Source organism: Microcaecilia unicolor, chromosome 2, assembly GCF_901765095.1.
Source record: "Microcaecilia unicolor chromosome 2, aMicUni1.1, whole genome shotgun sequence".
NCBI lineage: Eukaryota > Metazoa > Chordata > Amphibia > Gymnophiona > Siphonopidae > Microcaecilia > Microcaecilia unicolor.
Window position 1 is genome coordinate 381034589 of NC_044032.1, and position 24397 is coordinate 381058985.

The 24397-nt window shown below is 45.5% G+C and overlaps 1 protein-coding gene across 5 annotated transcripts in view; it reads left to right on the plus strand.

Annotated features, from left to right (window-relative positions):
- The window catches only part of YTHDC1 (YTH domain containing 1), a 274467-nt gene that overhangs the window by 183615 nt on the left and 66455 nt on the right, over positions 1-24397 (plus strand). For all 5 annotated transcript variants that reach the window (XM_030190527.1, XM_030190528.1, XM_030190529.1 and 2 more), the window contains one exon: positions 17967-18133. In XM_030190527.1, coding sequence (XP_030046387.1) covers positions 17967-18133 — 167 coding nt within the window. The remainder of the gene's footprint in view (positions 1-17966; positions 18134-24397) is intronic.

Here is a 24397-nt window from a genome sequence, read left to right on the forward strand (position 1 = left end):
CCTTTTCAGAAGGTGGTCAGGCAGCTGAAGGCGTGCAGAAAGTTCCTGTCCAGGGGTATATATGACACCTGTGACGTGACATCTCGTGCTGCGGCCCAAGGTATAGTGATGCGCAGGCTCTCATGGCTGCGTGCCTCTGACCTGGACAACCGCACCCAGCAGAGACTGGCCGACGTCCCTTGCCGGGGGGATAATATTTTCGGTGAGAAGGTCGAGCAGTTGGTGGACCAACTACATCAGCGGGAAACCGCCCTCGACAAGCTCTCCCACCGGGCGCCTTCAGCATCCACCTCAGCAGGTGGACGTTTTTCCTGGGCCAGGCAGGCTGCGCCCTACGCCTACAACAAGCGTAGGTACACCCAGCCGGCCCGAAGGCCTCATCAGGCACAGGGACAGTCCCAGCGCGCTCGTTACCGTCAACAGCGTGCGCCTAAGCAGCCCCCTGCACCTCCACAGCAAAAGCCGGGGACGGGCTTTTGACTGGATCCATGGGAACATAGCCGCCATCAAAGTGTCCGTACCGGACGATCTACCAGTCTGAGGGAGGTTAAAACTTTTTCACCAAAGGTGGCCACTTATAACCTCCGACCAGTGGGTTCTCCAAATAGTGCGGTGCGGATACGCCTTGAATTTGGCCTCCCCTCCACCAAATTGTCCTCCGGGAGCTCAGTCCTTCAGCTCCCAGCACAAGCGAGTACTTGCAGAGGAACTCTCCGCCCTTCTCAGCGCCAATGCGGTCGAGCCCGTGCCACCCGGGCAGGAAGGGCAGGGATTCTATTCCAGGTACTTCCTTGTGGAAAAGAAAACAGGGGGGATGCGCCCCATCCTAGACCTGAGAGGCCTGAACAAATTCCTGGTCAAAGAAAAGTTCAGGATGCTTTCCTTGGGCACCCTTCTGCCAATGATTCAGAAAAGCGATTGGCTATGTTCCCTGGATTTAAAGGACACATACACTCACATCCCGATACTGCCAGCTCACAGACAGTATCTCAGATTCCATCTGGGCACACGGCACTTTCAGTATTGTGTGCTGCCCTTTGGGCTCGCCTCTGCCCCACAGGTGTTCACCAAGTGCCTCGTGGTGGTTGCGGCGTATCTACGCAAGCTGGGAGTGCACGTGTTCCCATATCTCGACGATTGGCTGGTCAAGAACACTTCAGAGGCAGGAGCTCTCCGGTCCATGCAGTGTACTATTCACCTCCTGGAGCTGCTGGGGTTTGTGATAAATTACCCAAAGTCCCATCTCCAGCCAGTCCAGTCTCTGGAATTCATAGGAGCTCTGCTGAATTCTCAGACGGCTCAGGCCTTCCTTCCCGAAGCGAGGGCCACCAACCTCCTGTCCCTCGCTTCCCAGACCAGAGCGTCTCAGCAGGTCTCAGCTCGGCAGATGTTGAGACTCCTAGGTCATGTGGCCTCTACGGTTCATGTGACTCCCATGGCTCGTCTTCACATGAGATCTGCTCAATGGGCCCTAGCTTCCCAGTGGTTTCAAGCCACCGGGAATCTAGAAGATGTCATCCGCCTCTCCACCAGTTGCCGCACTTCACTGCACTGGTGGACCATTCGGACCAATTTGACCCTGGGACGTCCATTCCAAATTCCACAGCCCACGAAAGTGCTAACGACGGATGCATCTCGCCTGGGGTGGGGAGCTCATGTCGATGGGCTTCACACCCAGGGACTGTGGTCCCTCTAGGAAAAGGATCTTCAGATCAACCTCCTGGAGCTCCGAGCAGTCTGGAACGCACTGAAGGCTTTCAGAGATCGGCTGTCCTGTCAAATTATCTAAATTCGGACAGACAATCAGGTTGCAATGTATTACATCAACAAGCAGGGGGGCACTTGATCTCGCCCCCTGTGTCAGGAAGCCGTCGGGATGTGGCGTTGGGCCTGCCAGTTCGGCATGCTCCTCCAAGCCACATACTTGGCAGGCGTAAACAACAGTCTGGCCGACAGACTGAGCAGAGTCATGCAACCGCACGAGTGGTCGCTCCATTCCAGAGTGGTATGCAAGATCTTCCGAGAGTGGGGCACCCCCTCGGTGGACCTTTTCGCCTCTCAGACCAACCACAAGCTGCCTCTGTTCTGTTCCAGACTACAGGCACACGGCAGACTAGCGTCGGATGCCTTTCTCCTCCATTGGGGGACCGGCCTCCTGTATGCTTATCCCTCCCATACCTTTGGTGGGGAAGACCTTACTGAAGCTCAAGCAAGACCGCGGCACCATGATTCTGATAGCGCTCTTTTGGCCCCGTCAGATCTGGTTCCCTCTTCTTCTGGAGTTGTCCTCCGAAGAACCGTGGAGATTGGAGTGTTTTCCGATTCTCATTTCGCAGAACAACGGAGCGCTTCTGCACCCCAACCTTCAGTCTCTGGCTCTCACGGCCTGGATGTTGAGGGCGTAGACCGCTTCGTTGGGTCTGTCTGAGGGTGTCTCCCGTGTCTTGCTGGCCTCTAGGAAGGATTCCACTAAAAAGAGTTACTTTTTCAAGAGGAGGAGGTTTGTCGTTTGGTATGAGAGCAAGGCCCTAGAACCTCGTTCTTGTCCTGCACAGAACCTGCTTGAATACCTTCTGCACTTATCAGAGTCTGGCCTCAAGACCAACTCAGTAAGGAATCACCTTAGTGCGATTAGTGCTTACCATTATCGTGTGGAAGGTAAAGCCATCTCTGGAGAGCCTTTAGTCGTTCGATTCATGAGAGGCTTGCTTTTGTCAAAGCCCCCTGTAAAGCCTCCTGCAGTGTCATGGGATCTCAACGTCGTCCTCACCCAGCTGATGAAACCTCCTTTTGAGCCACTGAATTCATGCCATCTGAAGTACTTGACCTGGAAGGTCATTTTCTTGGTGGCAGTTACTTCAGCTCGTAGAGTCAGTGAGCTTCAAGCCCTGGTAGCTCATGCTCCGTATACTAAATTTCATCATAACAGAGTAGTGCTCCGCACTCACCCTAAGTTCCTGCCAAAGGTGGTGTCGGAGTTCCATCTTAACCAGTCAATTGTCTTGCCAACATTCTTTCCCAGACCGCATACCCGCCCTGCTGAACGTCAGTTGCACACATTGGACTGCAAAAGAGCATTGGCCTTCTACTTGGAGCGGACACAGCCTCACAGACAGTCCGCCCAATTGTTTGTTTCTTTCGACCCTAACAGGATAGGGGTCGCTGTCAGGAAACGCACCATCTCCAATTGGCTAGCAGATTGCATTTTCTTCACTTATGCCCAGGCTGGGCTGGCTCTTGAGGGTCATGTCACGGCTCATAGTGTCAGATATATGGCAGCGTCGGTGGCTCACTTGAAGTCAGCCACTATTGAAGAGATTTGCAAGGCTGCGACGTGGTCATCTGTCCACATATTCACATCACATTACTGCCTCCAGCAGGATACCCGACGCGACAGTCGGTTCGGGCAGTCGGTGCTGCAGAATCTGTTTGGGGTTTAAATCCAACTCCACCCTCCAGGACCCGAATTTATTCTGGTCAGGCTGCACTCTTAGTTAGTTGTTCTTCGTAGGTCAATTTCTGTTATGCCCTCGCCGTTGCAAGGTTCCATTGACCTGGGTTCTTGTTTTGAGTGAGCCTGAGAGCTAGGGATACCCCAGTCGTGAGAACAAGCAGCCTGCTTGTCCTCGGAGAAAGCGAATGATACATACCTGTAGCAGGTGTTCTCCGAGGACAGCAGGCTGATTGTTCTCACCTACCCTCCCTCCTCCCCTTTGGAGTTGCGTTTTTGATCATTTGCTTGTCATTCAACTGAGCGGGAACGGTCTCGCACGGGCGGGAAGGCGGTCGCGCATGCGCGGTGGGCGTGCCCTGCGTGCGGGACCGCCCGCGAAGATTTGTTCCGGTTGGTGGGGGCTGCCGTGGACGTCAACCCAGTCGTGAGAACAATCAGCCTGCTGTCCTCGGAGAACACCTGCTACAGGTATGTATCATTCGCTTACTTCAAATCCCAGGGCAAGCAGTTGCTTCCCATGTCTATCTCGATAGCAGACTATGGACTTCTCCAGGAATTTGTCCAAACCTTTTTTTAAACCCAGATACACTAGCCGCTGATACCACATTCTCCGGCAAAGAGTTCCAGAACTATTCGTTGAACGAAAAAATATTTCCTCCTATTTGTTTTAAAAGTATAATTAGCTCATTATAATATATTTGTATATAGTTTTTGTTAGCTGCTACCATGACAGGAAAAGATTTCGTAGAACCCTTTTGTGAATGTCTCGCTGAACTCCTTGCTCGCTAAACTGGCTAGAACCAGTGTAAAAACCACATTGCTGGCTTGTTAAGTTTTGTGCATCTGGCAATCTGTGCAGCTCTGAGCCTGCCAATATTTCTCAGTCTTCCAGGTGAGTACCTGTTAAGCCTTGCTTGCCACTTTTGGTCTCGTGTGTTGAGGGGGGGGGGGAGAACAGAATGCATGTTTTAGGGGCTTTGCTAGACTTGGTCTCTGTGCCCCGAAGGTGTACATTCCAAGTTTTTTTGAGTCCTTCCCTGCCTTCCATCCAGAGTTGTGCTTGTGTTTTGGCACCACCCCCCCTCCCCCCATGCATTGGGTTTCCTTGAGTGCCCCATAAGAGAAGAACATAACTGGCAGTCTAAACAAACAAAAAAAAAAAAACCAATGCAGCTTTCTGGACAGTGTGTGCTCAGCTGCATCCCCTTCAGAAAAGCTGTGAGGACTTGCTGAGCAGTGGGAAAAATTTGTGTTGGGCACTGCTAAGAACCATCCATTGGAGGCATGGTAGCCCTACTGCTTGTGGCATGTTTTGTGGTGAATGGTGCCTTGTGTCCCTTGCTAGAGGTCTTTTCTGCGTGTGCACATAGGCCTCGAGGCAGATGAGTTTTCAGGGTCTGCCGACAGTAATGAAAAAATTGTCCAGGCAGTTTCTGATGCACAGCAGGCCTTTGGTTGATGCTCCTCCGAGGAACTCGGGGAAGTGGTTTTGGCAGGAAATACTGCCATTTTGGGCATTCTTTTTTTTTTTTTTTACCTCTGCACAGAGTAAGCCGAATGTGCCTCCAGTATTATCTTTACAGAATGTGAGTCAGGTGAGTCTGTCTTCTACCTGGCGTTTATTTTGCAGCCCATCAAGCCTTTGCCTCCCATTTCTAACAGATGTTCCTAGTCTTAAAGAGGCTCTGCATAATTTCTTGGTGCTCATGCTTGCTGTTCTTTTATCTAGAGTGCTCTCAAGTTACATTATCTTGCTGCATCAGTTTGCATGGATCGCGTTCCACTCCCACTTCAGATCCGCAAGTTTGTGACCCACTAGGGACAGAAAAAGTACCTGCATATTATGTATGTAAACTGCCTTGACTGTACCACAGAAAGGCAGTACATCAAATCCATGACCCAAGTAAGATTTAAAAAAACAAACAAACAAAAAAAAACTTATAGGCTCTGTTCCTGGCTGTCATTGTACTCCCTCTCCTGGGCAGGTCTCTTTTTTGGGAGTCAGCCCAAGGATGAGAGCAGCTTGCTGGATTCAAGGAGCAGGCTCCTGCTGCTTTTCTGTTTCACACTTGGTTTTTCTTTAGTTCTCTTGCTGTCCAGCTCATTTATTTATTTATTTAGTGAGGTTTATTAACCACCTTTATGAAGAGGGTCACCCAAGGCAGTGTACATTAGGTACAGTTTAACATATAAGTTTTATGTTAAAACTTTTAAAAATTTTGTTAACAGCATAACAATGGTAAAATAACCAAGAATAAACATCTAATATAATAAAACGCACCCTCAACGTTCTGAGGACAACGTTCTGTGAAGCCTTGAAGCCTGAAGCCTTGAAGCCATCTGACGTCACTCCCAGGCTGAGGCTGAAGGGTTCGTGGATTCGTGGTGTGAAGCCTTCAAGCCAGCCAGCCGTCTCTGCCCCGCCCTCGCGACAAAACAAACAAATCCGGAAGCGAAACGTCAGGGAAGGAGGCGGCGCTCCCGACGTCTAGCCTTCCCTTCGCTGTGTTCCGCCTTCAAAACAAGGCGGAACACAGCGAAGGGAAAGCTAGACGTCGGGAGCGCCGCCTCCTTCCCTGACGCTTCGCTGCACGAACCGCCACGGAGGTAAAGTTAAAAAGAATTTAAAAAAAAAAAGGGATGCATGGATGCGAAGGGGGGGGGGCATGGATGCGAGGGGGGGGCATGGATGCGAGGCATGGATGCGAAGGGGGGGCATGGATGCGAAGGGGGGGGGAGAAGAGGGCGGGCCAGGCTGGGACATGGGAGAGAGCGTAGCATGGATGCGAGGGGGGGGGGTCATGGAAGGGCGAGAGGGGACTTGCTGGAAAAGGATGAATGGAGGCGGCAGGGGACAGAGGAGCATGGATGGGTATGGATTAGGAGGGCAGGGCACAGGGAGAGAGGGGAATTACTGGAAATGGATGAATGGAGGGGGCAGGGGACAGAGGAGCATGGATGGGCATGGATTGGGAGGGCAGGACTCAGGGAGAGAGGGAAATTGCTGGATAGGGAAAAATGGAGGGGCCAGGTGACAGATGAGCATGGATGGGCATGGATTGGAAGGGCAGGACTCAGGGAGAGGGGAATTGCTGGATAGGGATGAATGGAGGGGACAGATGGGCATGGATGGATATGGATTGCAGAGCAGGCCTCAGGCAGAGAGGGGAAATGCTGGATAGGGAAAAATGGAGGGGCCAGGTGACAGAGGAGCATGGATGGGCATGGATTGGAAGGGCAGGACTCAGGGAGAGGGGAATTGCTGGATAGGGATGAATGGAGGGGACAGATGGGCATGGATGGATATGGATTGCAGAGCAGGCCTCAGGCAGAGAGGGGAAATGCTGGATAGGGAAAAATGGAGGGGCCAGGTGACAGATGAGCATGGATGGGCATGGATTGGAAGGGCAGGACTCAGGGAGAGGGGAATTGCTGGATAGGGATGAATGGAGGGGACAGATGGGCATGGATGGATATGGATTGCAGGGCAGGCCTCAGGCAGAGAGGGGAAATGCTGGATAGGGAAAAATGGAGGGGCCAGGTGACAGATGAGCATGGATGCGCATGGATTGGAAGGGCAGGACTCAGGGAGAGGGGAATTGCTGGATAGGGATGAATGGAGGGGACAGATGGGCATGGATGGATATGGATTGCAGAGCAGGCCTCAGGCAGAGAGGGGAAATGCTGGATAGGGAAAAATGGAGGGGCCAGGTGACAGAGGAGCATGGATGGGCATGGTTTGGAAGGGCAGGACTCAGGGAGAGGGGAATTGCTGCATAGGGATGAATGGAGGGGACAGATGGGCATGGATGGATATGGATTGCAGGGCAGGCCTCAGGCAGAGAGGGGAAATGCTGGATAGGGATGAATGGAGGGGGCAGGTGACAGACAAACATGGATGGCCATGGATTGGGAGGGCAGGGCTCAGGGACAGAGGGGAATTGCTGGAAAAGGATGAATGGAGGGGGCAGGGGACAGATGGCCATGGATTGGGAGGGCACGGCTCACACACTCTCTCTCATATACAATGTCTTTCTGACTCTCACTCTCACACACTCTGTCTCACACTGTATCACATTCACTCTCTATGTGCCACACAGTCACTCACACTCGCTTGGTCTCATACACTCACTCAAACAGAGAATCTGTGTCTCACACACACTCTCTCTCTCGCCCACACACACACACTCTCACTCACACTGTGTCTCACATACACACTTGCACACACTCTCATTCTCACACACACACACTCTCACAAACACACTCACACCCAGACTCACGCTCTCTCTCACTCAATCACACTTTCACTCTGACTCTCAAACAGTCACTCTCACATACACTCTCCCAAACATACACACTCCGAGGAAAACCTTGCTAGCGCCCGTTTCATTTGTGTCAGAAACGGGCCTTTTTTACTAGTAATACAATAAATGAGGTAAATTTGAAAACAGTAAATTGAAACCTAATAATAGAACTACCGTGAAACAGTATCAAAAATATACTCATTTAACAGCACTGGAATTCAAATACTAGAGATATAATACAATGTTCGCATAATAGTAATGATACACCTAATAAGCATGCATGAGAACATTCAACTAACATTTTTTTATTTTTGTTACATTTGTACCCCGCGCTTTCCCACTCATGGCAGGCTCAATGCGGCGGGCAATGGAGGGTTAAGTGACTTGCCCAGAGTCACAAGGAGCTGCCTGTGCCGGGAATCGAACTCAGTTCCCCAGGACCAAAGTCCACCACCCTAACCACTAGACTTACCATATAGCTGAGGAACCAAGAACAGATGGGAGCAAGATGCGTGGTACAGAGTCAGTTGGGATAATTCAATGGTTAGTTAAACTCTCAAGGCAAGTTCTTTGTATAGTTAACCAAGAGATAAAGAACTGATCTAAGTTAGTGTGTAGCATGCTAGTCTAGGTGTAGAATGAGTGTATAATCAGTCGCTCTTTGTATTAAAGGCTTAGGAGAAGAGCCAGGCTTTCACCTGCTTACTGACGTGTAAATACCAGAGCGTGGGGTCTACTCCTGAGAAGGCTTGCTGGCGGGTATCACATCGTACAATTTCTTTTGATGAAGATGCAGATAGTGATGATCCTTGAGAGGATCTTAGACGTCTTAAAGGTGTGTAAAGGGTTAACTTATTCTTAAGTACTGTGGCCCATTTTGTCTGAGGACCTTGAAAATCAAACGGAGAATTTTAAATTTAGCCCTGTAAGGTACTGGTAGCCAATGTAGCTATTGCAGGAAGAGCGTGATGTGGTCACACCACTTGCAGCCTTCAATCAGTCGTGCTGCAGCATTCTGAGTTAAAGCTGATACAAACGCTTTTTAGTTTGGCCAGTGTAGAGGGCATTACAGTAGTCTAGTCATGATGTTATCGTGGCATGGACCACCTGTGGTCACTCATCTTTTCAGTATATGGAGAGAGATTTCATAGCTGCCGTAGATGATGGAGGCAATTTTTGAAGGTTGTTTGAATTTGTGGGATCAGAGTGAGTGATGAGTTTAGCAGTATCCCAAGATTTCTGACCTGTGATTTTAGGGCGAGTTCATACTTCCCAAAAGGTATTTTGAAGTCTGGTATTTGTCCACTTGTGTTTGGTTCCTAATGGATCTCTGTTTTATATGGGTTCAGGCAAAGTTTGTTGTTGCCCATTCCTGAGTTGCGGTTAGGCAGGCAGGCAGTCAGTTTACTCAGAGTTGTGAGTAGATCTGGTTCAGTGGGTATTTGCACATCAGCATAGATGTAGAATTTTGTGTCCATTGACCGAAGCAGCTCAGTCAGAGGCTTGAGGTAGATATTAAATAAAACGGGAGACAGTATGAATCCCTGTGGCACCCCACAGTCCAGTTCCCAAGTTGATGATGTGCTGTTGATGAAAAGAACTGATTGTTGTCTATCTGGCAGATAGGATTTGAATCAAGTAAAAGGAATCTTTTCATAAAGGCGGTTAATAAATCCCAATAAGTAAAAGTAGTGTGCCACTGATACATGTTTCAGCAAGTCTTGCAAGCATGATATTATCCATGCTGCAGAGAAATCGAGCAACACTAGTATCGAGGCAGATTCCCTGTCAGTTTCTGTGCAGATCATCAAGAAGGGACCCAGGTACTGTCTTGGTTCCATGCCCAGGTCTGAAGCCAGATTGACATGAGACTAACCAATTACTTTCAGTTAGCCAGTCGTTCAGTTGACTACAGACTGTCCTTTCTATTTTTTGCCAGGAAAGGAATGTTAGAGACTGGTCGATAGTTAAGAGCTTACTGAGCTCTTTTTCAGGAGGGGGCGCACCACAGCTCTTTTTAGTGTTGGCAGCTGCCCTTCCAAAAGAGAGTAGTTAACAATTTTGTAGAATCTTTGCTGGACAGGGATCAAGAGGGCAAATTGTAGGCTGTAGACCTTTCAGGATATTTTCTGTGACCTGGTTGAAAGAGTCCCAGATGGCTGCGCATGGCGGGGAAGAGGGAGTATTTTCTTCATTAGCCGGTAGGAGCTTTGATGGCAAAATCATTGCTGGTTAGTTGTGTCTGGGGAGGCTGTTGTGGGCTTTGCAGTAGGCTTTTTACTATTTTAAATAACTGCTTGGTTGAATTTGTAGCTTGTTCTATATGTTGGGAAAAATATTGTTTATTGGCTGTTATGGCCTGGTGGTACATTGTCATGTGTTTCTTACAGTTGAGCCTGTCTTCATCAAGATAAGATTTTCTCCATTTTCTTTCTTGATGCTTAAGGATCAGCAATTCTGGTGAGAACCATGGGGAACGTTTGTGAAGCATAGGACCTTCTTTAGAGAGGCCGTTTTTTTCTATGCCATTGCTAAGCATGCATTCCAGATATCAACCTGTTCTGACACTGTCGTCATATTTTCATCCACATGGGGTATTTATTTTATTTATTTATTGCATTTGTATCCCACATTTTCCCACCAGGACAAGGCTTCTAGGAAGTTTTCAGCAGTCAGATTTCTCATGTCTCTGATTTCTTTCCAGACTTTGTGCCCATTTGTTTTATGTAGTCCTTAATGGAAAATTTGATTAGGAAATGATCAATCCATGATAGGGTTGTTATCTCTATGCCACCTGCCTTGTGTTCCAAGATGTCAACCCCTTTGCAGAACACCAAGTCTAGCATATAGCCCTTTTCATGGGTTGGAGATTTAATCACCTGAATGAATCCTAGAGTTGCCATCGTGTCAAGGAAGGCAGCAGTAGTTGTATCTGGAGTCTCGATGTGTAGGTTAGTGTCTCATGATCAGTAACCTAGTTTAGCTCAGGTTTACCTCAGTCACCAGATTCAGCAGTTCTTTCACAGATGATGTGGTGTTGCGAGGTGCTCTGCAAATCACAAGCATCCACACTGGTTCCTTCTCTCCCAGCTGGATTAGCAGACATTCTGGCTCAGACAGGTGAGGGATGGAGACTCTGCACAGTTTGTCTCACAGATCAGGACTGTTACCCCTCCATCCCATTTCCCTTGTCTTGGTTTGTGCAGGACAGTGAATCCTGTGGGGCATAGTTCAGCCAGTAGCACTCCTCTGCTTTCATCCAACCAGGCCTAAGTGATATTCATTGATGACATCATGGATCATAGGAAATTTTTTATTGGCTGATCTGGCATTTACTAGGCCCAGGTTTCCAAGTATTGGTCTGTTTGTAGTTGTAGTTTTAGGGGTTACTTGATAGTGATAGGCAGGTATTTGTGTGGGTATAGCTAGATAAGAGTTTTGCCTCTTGAGTTTGTGTCTTCTAGGTGGATGGAGGATCCTATTGTTTCTTCTTCCTCAGATTATGGGACTGTCAGAAGATTTTTGGTTTATTATACCAAAGCACATTCTTGTTCAAAGTAAAATTACAGAGCTCTTTAGCTGCTCACCTTCTGCCTGTAGCTGGTTCTTTTGCCGATTCAGTCGAGCCTTCTCTTCCAGTCTCCAGGAAGATACATTTTCTCGTGTTTCTCAGCACTTGATTTGTTTACGATAAAGTAAGGTTCTTGTCTTGTTTAGCCATACAAAGCTATTCCACTTCACACATAGCAACTATTTTCAGAATTTATCTGCACTACTCTCTTTTTCAAATGGGTTTGCTGAGCTGCTGCTTTTGCTTTTGGCCTAGACTGTTTTTTCAGTTTCCACAGTTCAGGTTTCACAGAATTTGTTGGATTGCTGCTTACAGCATCATAGGGTTTATTGCGCTTGGATTCAGAGGGTTGACTCCTTTGTATCTAGGAGAGTCTGCGCATAAATTCTGCTGGTTGATACCTTGGACCTTGAGCTGCTCTCTGACACCTCTTGCTGTTTGATCCTCATATCAGCTTATCTCCTTCTCAAGGCTTTGAGTCCCTGTTCCTCGATGTATGATTTTCTGCAGTTCCCACTTGCACCTGGGCTGTTATATGCTTGTTCTTCTGTCCACCTGTCTTCTCAGGCAGTGGAGTTGCTATCCTTCCTATTTCTTCTGGCTTTACTATCTTGAACTCAATAGAGCTCAGCTTATAGAACCAAATAAGCTTCATCTGTCGCTCAAGTTTAGTGGTCCCGAACATCTGCTATTGTCCTTGTCCTGAGCTTTCTTCCACAGCTTCAGTGGAGCTTCACATTCTGCAATCAGCCCAGCCTTACATCATGATTTTGCATAATGGATTCTGCTTGGTTAGGGGCTCAATTTGGGCTTCTCCTCGCAGGCACTACTGAGCCTTTCTTTTCAGACTGAACTCAGCTTACTCTCATGGATTCAGTTGAGCCTAGTCCCTCAGATTCTTTGCAGCCTGCCTGTCAGTTCCAGGGGAGCTTAGCCTTCCTGGTTCAATGGAATCTAACCTATCAGTTGAGTTTGACTTTAGTTTGTTGAGCCTTGGATTCTTTGGTGCCTATCCTCACAGTTCTGTGGTGTTTAGCTTCCCCCTTTTCTGCTGTGCTTGACTTCTTGGCCAAGGTTCTCCTCTTGGTCTCAGCTGAGGTTTCTTCAGAATTACCCTCAGTTTCTCCTCAGTTACAGCAGATCTTGGCCTTTCTGATGCACCCAAGCTTGCTTTCTCACTTGAAATGATCCTTTATAACTTTGCTGACCCCCCCCCCCTCCCCCCAGTGAATCACATGGACTTGGCCTCATGGATTCATCAGCTTCTTGTCTCTTGTATGGGCTAGGTTTCATTCTTTTGCCTTTGGCTAGGGTTGGCTCTCAGGTATGAGCCAACCATATCTTTTTGGAAAGCGGTGGAGCTTGGTTCTTACGGATTCTTTAGGTTCATTCTCTGTCTTGATATAAAACTAACTTTTCTTATCCTCCTTGGTTCTTATCTTGTGAATTTTGTTAAGCTGCTCTAGAAAAGGCGATTTCTTCTCCCTGAAGTGGGGGTGTTCTCTATTCTGAATCAGTACTGCTTCCTCCTTTTTATCTGCCATTGCTATGGTGCCACCTGGCTTTCTAGGTGTCACCTTGGGTTTTCTGCCAGGGCAGCTAGACGGTATCCCCTCAGGGACTGTTATTAGGTGGTTATGTTCATTATTTATTACTCCTTTTATGCCTTCAGGTTGTGCTCGTCATCCTTGAGTCTGCCTTTCAGTATCGGCTGGCCTTAAGAATTTATTCTCCATTTTGGATTGTATGGTGCAGTTTCCCTTTGCTGATGTACTTTGCTTGTGGGCTCTTCATTGGCACACATCTGGCATTTGTAGGATGGATTTCTGTTGAAATAAGTTCTCCCCAAATTCTGCCTTCTAGTGGTGCAAGTGTCTTTGCCTCATGGTAGATTTTTAGTGAGCTAATGGGTAGGCTGTGGGCATCTTCTACATTTTTAATCTCCATTTCTTCTCTCTATTGAGAACCCCTATGCTTGGGGTCAAGCCTGTTTGGCTCTACCCCTGTGCTTTTGCTGTTTCTGAGGGCTCATTACCTTGTAGCGCCTCAAAAGTCATTGGTGGCCTGATGGATTGAAGCTTCTGTTCTTTGGCATGTTTGTGGAATGGTAACCACTTGAATGGAATGAGGAACTGAAAATGCATTATCTTAGGCAGAATATTGCCTGATTTCTGCTCAGGATATTTGAAGGGGGTCAGCTTAGTCGACCCTCCATTCCTTTGTGAAGTGTTTCTGGCTGGCTGTATAATTGAGGTAGGAGGCAACCTTGGTATGAGTTGGCTTAGGGTTTGTCAGTGTCCTACCCTCAGGCCCTGATCCTCAAAACTCTGATGCTGTATGGAATAGTGCCAGAACAGTGTGGCAAAACAACTTCTAATGCTTAGTACTAATGGTATGCAAATATAAGTACACTGTTAGTGTTGAGTATTAAGAAAGTATAAGGAAGGATTGTGCCTGGCGCATGCGCACAAGACCTCTCTCTCTGGGCATGTGCATAAAAAGCAAGAGGAGGAAGGTGCGGGGGGGGGGGGGGGGGTGGGGGGAGCACCCAAAAAACCCCTGTGCAGCAGCTCCTGCTTCATCACATGAGAAGAACGGTGAAAAAAAAACTTAGGGGGGCAACTGAGAAGGTAAAAACTGTACAACAGGCATGGGCACTGTTCAAAAATACCATCCTGGAGGCCCAGGCCAAACATATTCCACGAATTAGAAAAGAAAGACAGAAGTCCAAAAGACAGCCAGCGTGGTTGAAAAGTGAGGTGAAGGAAGCTATTAGGGCTAAAAGAAATGCCTTCAGAAAATGGAAGAAGGAACAGTCTGAAAATAACAAGCAGCAGCATAAGGAGTATCAAAGCAAATGCAAGGCGCAGATAAAGAAGGCCAAGAGGGATTACGAAAAAAAGATAGCATTAGAGGCAAAAAAACATAGTAGTAATTTTTTTCGGTATATTAAAAGCAGGAAGCCGGCAAAAGAATCGATTGGGCCGCTGAATGACCAAGGGGTAAAAGGGGCGATCAAGGAAGACAAAGACGTAGTGGAGAGATTGAATGAATTCTTTGCTTCGGTCTTCACCGAGGAAGATTTGGGTGGGATACCGGTGTCGGAAATGGTATTTCAAGCGGACAAGTTGGAGAAACTGACTTCACTGTGAACCTGGAGGACGTAATAGGACAGTTCAGCAAACTGAAGAGTAGCAAATCTCCTGGACCGGATGGTATTCATCCTAGAGTACTGATAGAACTGAAAAATGAGCTTGCGGAGCTACTGTTAATGATATGCAATTTATCCTTAAAATCGAGCATGGTACCGGAAGATTGGAGGGTGGCCAATGTAACTCCGATTTTTAAAAAAAGGTTCCAGGGGAGATCCGGGAAATTATAGACAGTGAGTCTGACGTCGGTGCCGGGGAAAATGGTAGAGGCTATTATTAAAAACAAAATAACAGAGCACATTCAAGGACATGGATTACTGAGACCAAGTCAGCACGGCTTTTGTGTGGGGAAATCTTGCCTGACCAATTTACTTCAATTCTTTGAAGGAGTAAACAAACGTGGACAAAGGGGAGCCGGTTGATACTGTGTATCTGGATTTTCAAAAGGCGTTTGACAAGGTACCTCATGAAAGGCTACAGAGGAAATTGGAGGGTCATGGGATAGGAGGAAATGTCCTATTGTGGATTAAAAACTGGTTGAAGGATAGGAAACAGAGAATGGGGTTAAATGAGCAGTATTCACAATGAAGAAGGGTAGTTAGTGGGGTTCCTCAGGGGTCTGTGATAGGACCGCTGCTTTTTAATATATTTATAAATGATTTAGAGATGGGAGTAACTAGCGAGGTAATTAAATTTGCTGATGACACAAAGTTATTCAAAGTCGTTAACTCGCGACAGGATTGTGAAAAATTACAGAAGGACCTTACAAGACTGGGCGGCTAAATGGTAGATGACATTTAATGTGAGCAAGTGCAAGGTGATGCATGTGGGAAAAAAGAACCCGAATTATAGCTACGTCATGCAAGGTTCCGCGTTAGGAGTTACGGACCAAGAAAGGGATCTGGATGTCGTCGTCAATAATACACTGAAACCTTCTGCTCAGTGTGCTGCTGCGGCTAGGAAAACGAATAGAATGTTGGGTATTATTAGGAAAGGTATGGAAAACAGGTGTGAGGATGTTATAATGCTGTTGTATCACTCCATGGTGCGACCGCACCTTGAGAATTGTGTCCAATTCTGGTCACCGCATCTCAAGAAAGATATAGTAAAATTGGAAAAGGTGCAGCGAAGGGCGACTAAAATGATAGCGGGGATGGGACGACTTCCCTATGAAGAAAGACTAAGGAGGCTAGGGCTTTTCAGCTTGGAGAAGAGACGGCTGAGGGGAGACATGATAGAGGTATTTTAAATAATGAGTGGAGTGGAACAGGTGAATGTGAAGCGTCTGTTCACGCTTTCCAAAAATACTAGGACTAGGGGGCATGCGATGAAACTACAGTGTAGTAAATTTAAAACAAATCGGAGAAACGTTTTCTTCACCCAACGCGTAATTAAACTCTGGAATTGGTTGCCAGAGACCATGGTGAAGGTGGTTAGCTTGGCAGACTTTAAAAAGGGGTTAGACGGTTTTCTAAAGGACAAGTCCATAAACCGCTACTAAATGGACTTGGGAAAAATCCACAATTCCAGGAGTAACATGTATAGAATGTTTGTACGTTTGAGAAGCTTGCCAGTGCCCTTGGCCTGGATTGGCCGCTGTCGTGGACAGGATGCTGGGCTCGATGGACCGTTGGTCTTTTTCCCAGTGTGGCATTACTTATGTACTTAATGTATGCACAGCCTTGTTGCCTCCTCTCCCGATCTTGATGAAATCATCAAGCTCTGGTGCCCCGTATTAGTAGGAAATCTGCGTTTGGATCCTGATTTTTGTTGTGCTGGCTATTATCTTTTCCAGGTGGCTTTATCAGTTTATTGATACACTGTACTACCTCTGTCTCTCATAGTATTATTTATCATAAGTGCTGCTGGAAGTATGCATGCACACTGACCAGACACCTAATGCCCAGCTCTAAACTGGCGTGAGGTTTTTTAGCAGTATGGGCGCCCTTGTTCCCCTCTCTGTTCTGAGTATAGAGGGAAATAGGAAATTACTTCAGTACATCATATTAGTATGCTATTTGTGCTGAATGTGCAGCAGCTCGTTTCCCGTAGTAAGGGTCTTTCAGCATTGTACGCTGATAAATGCGGGCAGTAGTTTGGCACTAATGACTTCTAGCGCCCACATTTTCTTCTGAGCATTGGCACCTCAGTGAATGCTGCTTTTGTACTTCCCACTTGTCAGGAATGGTCTGGAGAGGTAAAGAAGAAGTTAGATCTTACCTGCTAATTTTCTATGTCTCTCCAAACCATTCCCGATACTGCCCAAATGTTATCAGTGGGATTCTGTGGATTATTGGTTCTGAAATTCCAGAGTTGATTGTGATTTCTGGGTTGCTGGTAAGCTCTGATGTTTTTAAACAAAAAAAAATTCTGGTTGTTTTTCTTCCCCCCCCCCCCCCCCCCTCCCAAAAAAAAAAAAAAAAAAAAGTTGTTGGGGAGCTATTATTTTCTTTATATTATCTTGCTTGATAAATAGAAATGCTGGCTGAGGGTTGCACTGTTCCTTATAGGATGATGTCACTCAGTAGTTCTCAGTCACCCCATCTGCTGGGAGGAGGTCATATATTCAGTCATCAGGAGTGGTCTGGGGAGACTCCAGGAAAGAAAAATAGGTAAGATCTAATTTCTCCTTTTGTGTTTAGTTTATAATATGACTTGAATCCATTTGGCAGGTAAAAGCGAAAAATAAATCCTATATAATAAAACGCACCTCCAACATTCTGAAGCTGACTGCATGGCTGAGGCATTCCTGCTCTCTGTATCCATCTCCTGAATTGACATCACGTACTTCCGGGTTTGTCACAAGCAGAAGTGACCAACCACACGAGGTTTCTCGGCTTCAGAATGTTGGAGGTGCATTCTATTAAATAGGATTGGTCAGTTCCTTGAAGCACAGCCAGAGCTCAGCGTCCTGCACAGTAACACTCAGACAACAGAGGGGAGGGGGGGGGGCTGACACCAGAGAGGGGGGGAGGTATCTCTGTCACACACACACACACACACTCTCTCTCTCACAGTCAATGTCTTTCTCTCACTCTCACACACTGTCTCTCACACATTCTGTCTCACACTGTATCACATTCACTCTCTATGTGTCACATAGTCACTCACACACTCTCTTGGTCTCATACTCTGTCTAACAGAGAGAGTCAGTGTCTCACACATACATACACACACACACTCGCTCTCTCGCACACACTGTATCTGTGTGAAACACACTCTCTCTCTCTCACACACACACTCGCACCCAGACTCACTCTCTCTCACACACACACACACACTCGCACATTCACTCTCTCTCTCACACACAGTCACTCTCACACACACTCTCTCAAACATACACACTCCGAGGAAAACCTTGCTAGCGCCCGTTTCATTTGTGTCAGAAACGGGCCTTTTTTTACTAGTGCTTAATAAAATTTTCTATAAGAATTTTCCATGAGTTTTTCTGATGTATTCTTTAAGTAATTGTTTTGCCATTTCAGGAAATTGAGGGTGAATGTGGGAATCAGCTTTGTCTTCTGTTCCCTCCGGATGAAAAAATTGACTTGTATCAGATCATTCACAAAATGCGTCACAAGAGAAGAATGCACTCTCAGCCCCGATCAAGAGGACGTCCGTCACGCCGAGAACCAGTGCGGGAAGTGGGAAGGTTAGAAACGTTCTTTGGACTGATAGTAAGCACGTGTATCGGAATAACATGATGGAAGAGTACCAGTCACCAAGCATTTTTCCTGCGATGATGATGAAGAGAGGAAAATCCTCAAATCAAGCTGCATGGACTAGTTTGTGGCTTCATTGAGGATTTCACACTGTTTCTCCCCCGTCCCCCAAATCTGTCATTTCTCAAGACCTAAAGGGGCATCTTCCTTGTTGAGTGAACAAGCTCCTTCTAAGGAGTGATGTTTTAGACTAGATTAGTCTTGATTCTTTAAATAAAGAGAGCAATGAATAAAGCCATTAGATAGACTTTAATTTATGAATAGGCAGACAGAGAAAGTCAGCCATATGCCTAAAGTTAATATCTTGTTAAAGCCTTTTCTTTCAGGTGTGTCGGATAAAGCTTATCAGATATGGGACTTTTATAAAGGATCACTGATATCTTTACAGAAGATGACACCTCAGTTTGAGGAGCTAAAGATTTTCTTTTAAAAAAAAAATAAGTTCTCTTTTATTCAAGAAGAGCATTATTGGGACTGTTTCCAATTAGATCACCGTGATGTGTAAACCCCTTTTGCCAAATGTTCTCTAACCATGTAACCACAATGAATTCACATCTTCCTGAGCTCCTGAGGATAGGTTCTTTCCAAAGGGGATCGAGTGGCCCTTGGAGACCCGGCAACAAACCAGAGTGGCTGTTGCTGTGTCTGTACAACCCTTCCAGATGCTGGCAGTTCCTGTGGACTTTTAAGTATTGTAGAGGATCAACATGATTTATGAACTTTTAACAGCATTTACCAGGAAAAAATGGGGGTATAAGATGTTGGAAGCGTCTTTTTCAAAGAACTGATAGCCTATCTGCCAGATTCTTCTCCCTGTGTAGCCATTTTTATACAGATTATCTAAAATGTTCCGCTAAAGACTTTTTTGGATTTATAGTTTGAGATGCAGCTGTTGCTGTTTCCTTTTTGTGGAAACAGCCACTGGCTAGTTAGAGAGCTCCAGCACAATTTCCCCCTTGCTTAAAAGGACATCCTTGTATAGGTAGGAGGAAACCTGACAGAGCCCCTACTCTGTGGGGTAAATGGACTGAGCACCAAGATATCTCTGAAGTTCTAAGATAAAAGGTTTCCAAGTGCACTAAAGGTTATACAAGTGAAGGTTTTTTTTTTCTTTAAAAAAAAAAAAAAACAACTTCTATTTTGCAATGGACTACTGTTGTATACATTTCCTACCACCACACATTCTCAAGCCTGCCAGGGCCTCCATTTTGTGTGTGTGTGGCTTACAGCTTAAAATCATTAGTTGGACTACTATATGAACTGTTGTCATATTTTATACCGGTCGTAAATGCACGCGAAAAACTACAAGAAAGCGGTATGTTTCCTCTTTACACCAGACTTAATTTTTATAATTTCATTTTGCTATACTTGTAGCTTGTTATAGTTTTAAAGGGGAAAAACCATGCTAATTTACAATTGATAGGTTGTCAAAATGCAGTCCTAAAGTAAAGTTTAATGCTGCAGCTGAAGATTCATTATGCTGAATCAGCTAAGTTAGTTGCTAATTGGTCAAGTTAAATGTTTTGCTTATGAAATGTATAAGGCATACAAAGGAAATGCCAACATTTGAGTGTTCAGTGTTGCCTTGAGAGTAATAGTTTATATTGGCCATCTTTTTTTTTTTCCATTAGGCAATGGCAGTTTAGTATACCAAGCGTATTAATACATTTTATTCATTTTGTTTTTTAGAACTGTTTATCTCCTGGTTATCCTTTCCTGTGAGACAATATTTTATCTTTAATGAGAGGTTAAGGCAATGAGGAAGAAAATAGAAATCAAAGCATGCTAAATAAACATTTTAAAGCACTTAGTGCTGCTATTTCCCTCCCCCTAAGCACTTTGCTTTTTTTTCTTGGCTGAAATATTTTAATTGAAAATAATTCCATATAGAGAAATTAACCAGCAAAAGGAAGGAAAAATAAGAGGGATCTTCCATCTTTGTGTGCCTTGGATGTCATTAAATGTATAACAGTCAGGGCAACCACTACTGTGGGGGAACGGCTGCTCATAGCTATCATTCACTCACCCAGGTGTTTTAAACACGGATGTATATATTTTTGTTTTGTTTTCACTTAACATGCAATGGTGCAACCTTGTAAGAAAAATAATATTCAGTGTATATAGTGTCAGAATTTGAAGTAAAAGTTCCTGACAGTCTACTTGAACAAAGTGATAAAGCAGCATGTAGCTCACTTCAGAAATGCTCTCTAGACTATATATTTAGCAGTTCCTTTTCTGCTCATAAGTACTATGCAGTGATAAGGTATAGAAATGAATCTTGCTGGTGAATCATGCACCAAACGTTGCTGTGATGATATCCTGGTGTTTTTTGTTCCTGACATTGGCTGCATTACAAAAGAAAGTGATCAAAAATAATGCATAAGATGCATACTCTACTGAAAACATTTATAAACAAGTTGTCAGTCTGTAAGCAAACACAGTGCACTGCTAACTTTTAAAAGGTGTTTGTGATCATGTGGCTTGCTAGGTAAACTAGTATGTAATCCACTGGGTGCCAGGACTATTTCATTTTATTGCAGAGTTTAAATCTGCTGCAGGTGCCAAAGTGGCTGGCATTCAAAAGAGAGACATTGCTTTGTAGCTCCTGCTCAGCTTGTTTCATGGTGGAATTTTGCAATCCAGTCATGCACCAAATTATAACCTTAAAACACACCATTTTCTGTAGGTTAGCTAGTAATTCTGTGATTTTTTTTTTGCCCCATTAAGACCCCGATGATCAGAACAAACATGGATGCTAGAGGCCGGTAACACCGTACTAGCACCTGTGTTTGCTCCCACCCGATGATCAGAGCCAGCGAGCACGTGTAACAACGTACTCACCAGCTCTGAATGCAATGAGCGTGCAAATGTATGCTAAACAGGGCATTTACCTATTGCTCCCCAATTCTCAGTGAACAATGCGCCAAGCATTGGCGCTGCTCCTGCAGCAAACCCTGGGAGCTCTATCCAGCATGCATTTGCATGCTTGCAGCCTCCCCATCCCCCCCCCCCCCCCCCCCCCCCCACACACACACACACATGCAGGCCTCCTATCCCAGACAAGAGTGGGGGTCTGGAGATCGGTGAATCTTCACCCCTTCCTAATGCCCCCATCTAAAAAAACATCCCCGGAGGCCCAAGTGGGCTGCCAAGATAATTCCCTAACCCGCCCTGGTGGTCTAGCGGCTAACCCGTCTCTCCCCCCCCCCCCCCCAGTACCTCTGTGTTAGAGGAGGGAGTAGCACTCCCTCCTCTTCCACATCACCTTCAAAATTGCATCGCCCTGCTCTGCCCAGTGCATCCTGGTAAGGACTGCACTAATGAGCTCTCCTTTGGTTTCTGATGCAGTTCGATGAAATGGCTAGCCATCGTTGAACCGGACCCTCATGTGGGTGGTGGGGGGGGGGTGTCGGAGGGGCTGAAGGTCCACCAGACTACCTGCCCCCTGTGTCACTGTCCTGGTGAAGGGGGGGGGCTTGGGGGAGCACTAGACCACCAAGGCTTTCATGGACCTCCAACCCCTGTGATCATAAAAGCATTTTAAACGTTGGCAGTGCCCATCTAGCAATTGCTTACCTTTTGCATGTAGTTATTGACCTTTATAGTCTTGTTTGGGCCTGCTATTTAATTAATGTTGTTGGAGTGCCCCTTCACTTACTCTTTTTGATTGCTTCCTTCCCAAGGCAGCCAATATTGGGACCATGAAGCACCAAAAGATATTCGTGCATATGATTCATAAGTAGAACCATCTCTATCTTGTTGCCATACTTTACTTTTTCAATACAGTCTTATGTTTGTGTTGTGGTCCAGACGGAAAAGATTATGCTCTATCATTTTTTTTCTTTTTGAGGCCCCTATTTTAGACGCCCTATTTGTGATTTACTCATGTAAATTCTGGCATTTAGATGTGTATGTTCAATAAACATCAAAAACCCATTTTTAGAAAGCTGGGGTTTATACATGTAAATCTGCAATATATGCATATGGGAATGGGGTACGGTTTGGATGGGACTAAGGCAAGATCAGAAAATACATGTGTATTCCTCATTTCAGAAGGGGAATACATGTCTGATCACCATAGTAGCATACATAGTAACATAGTAGATGACGGCAGAGAAAGACCTGCACGGTCCATCCAGTCTGCTCAACAAGATAAACTCATATGTGCTACTTTTTGTGTATACCTTACCTTGATTTGTATCTGCCATTTTCAGGGCACAGACCGTAGAAGTCTGCCCAGCACTAGCCCCGCCTTCCAACCCCAGCCCCGCCTCCCACCACTGGCTCTGCCACCCAATCTCGGCTAAGCTTCTGAGGATCCATTCCTTCTGAACAGGATTCCTTTATGTTTATCCCACTCATGTTTGATCAGTGTTGGGATTTACAGCTTCTCCTGGGTATATACAGGTTTTGTAAAAGTGCTCGTTTTTGCCAGTGCAGCTCACCCTCTTAATCCCCCAGTGTCTCCTCAACCCCCAGCATTCATTCTGCCAAATGAGTGCAAATTCTGTACTCACGTGTAGGCCTCTGAAATGGCACGTCTGTCAGCACGTGCATATCTAGATTCTGAATAACCAACAACACATGTAACTGTGGACACACAGACATGTTATCTACTTATCTCCGTTGATGATTTAGACATGGACAGTTGTAAAATGGTCATTCCTGCTGCGTACACATCCATTCCCACATGTATTTTAGAAGAGGCTATACGTTGACAAATCCTTTTTTAAAATGCAACTGGAATTTGACATGCACTTGACCTGGCTGTCTCATTTTGTTTCTATGTTCTATCTGAAACAGGGCTGTGGAACTGTTTCTTATATTTGTGGACCCTACATACTATATAAGAAAGTGATATGTGTTGGTGCTGTAGATTAATTGCTGTTGGTGTTTGCAATTAATTTGTAAATGTTAACTGTGATTAAAATGAATGCATTAGTGTTTACTGTGGCTTGAATTAAGCGCCCCCCCCCCCCCCCCCCCGAAAAAAAGACTGCCCCAAGCTCACATTAAGGATGCCATGGTGGTCTAAGGAAGGACAAGCAGAAGCGATTCCCAGTCACGTCTGCCTGTGCCAGCCATTGGTTCAGAATGACACCTGTGACCTGTACCGGTGGCCTGTCACTAGAGTGAATATTGCCACTATCCAGTTAACTGCCTGGATAGTGCTTCAGCAGTTGGAAAATATTCAGAAGCAACTAAAAATGTGATTTTTAACTGCAATCAAAATTTTAATCATGTAATCAGGCAATTAAAACGAGTGTTTCTGATTGAGATGCATAGTGTTTATCCTTAGTACATGTGTGCTGCAGTATAAAACTTCAAACAAAAACAATGCTATAGATAGTTGATTCCCTGCAGTACTAGCTGCCCTAATTGTTCTGATACTCTTGTTTCTTTTAGTGATATAAAGGAACATCATAAGGGTGGGAGTTTCCTCTTCTTTTGAAAGATTTCAGCTAAAATGAAGTTAAACAAGAATACTTCATTGTTGGATTTTCTGTTTCCAAAATATTTATTTCAATAGCACTAACTTTAATGCTGCTTTAGTAATTGATAGGTTGATATGTAGATACTATTTCTGTCTACAATCTCTGAATTTTTTAGAGAGAAAATTGAAAGTGGCCACTCTAGCTCTGGAGTTAACTGGCAGCTTGCAAGGACTAGATCCAATCTTTTGATATTCTATGGCAATTTTCCTTAAAACTCCTGTGGTAATTTGTCATGGAATACCACTGGACTGATTTGAATCTCACCACCTTTCCAGTAGTTTGTGAATCATCCTCTGTAGGAGGCACACAGGGTTTATTTATTTATTTTGGTTTTGAGTGAGAGTTGAACAGAGCAGGGAGACCAACGAAGTGTCAGACTTATGAAGTTTTATGTTGCAAAGCTTTCCTGGGATCATTTCTTGTTTTAGTTTTGCTTCAGAATGTAGGATGTTCTGCACATTAGTTTCTTTTTCCTTTGTAGAAACAGGAGCAGCTAGTAGGTATTCTTATAAACTATGCTCCTTTATTTTTTTGCCTCAATGGCAAATGCTTCTTCAGCAGCTCTATCTTGTGTATGCAGTGAGTCACTTTTAACACAACCTAAAAAGACATTGTAGTTCTATTGAGGGTGAGATATTTTAGTTAGTAAATTTTTTAGATTTTACATTTTGAAATGAAATGGGGTATTTGTACAACTTA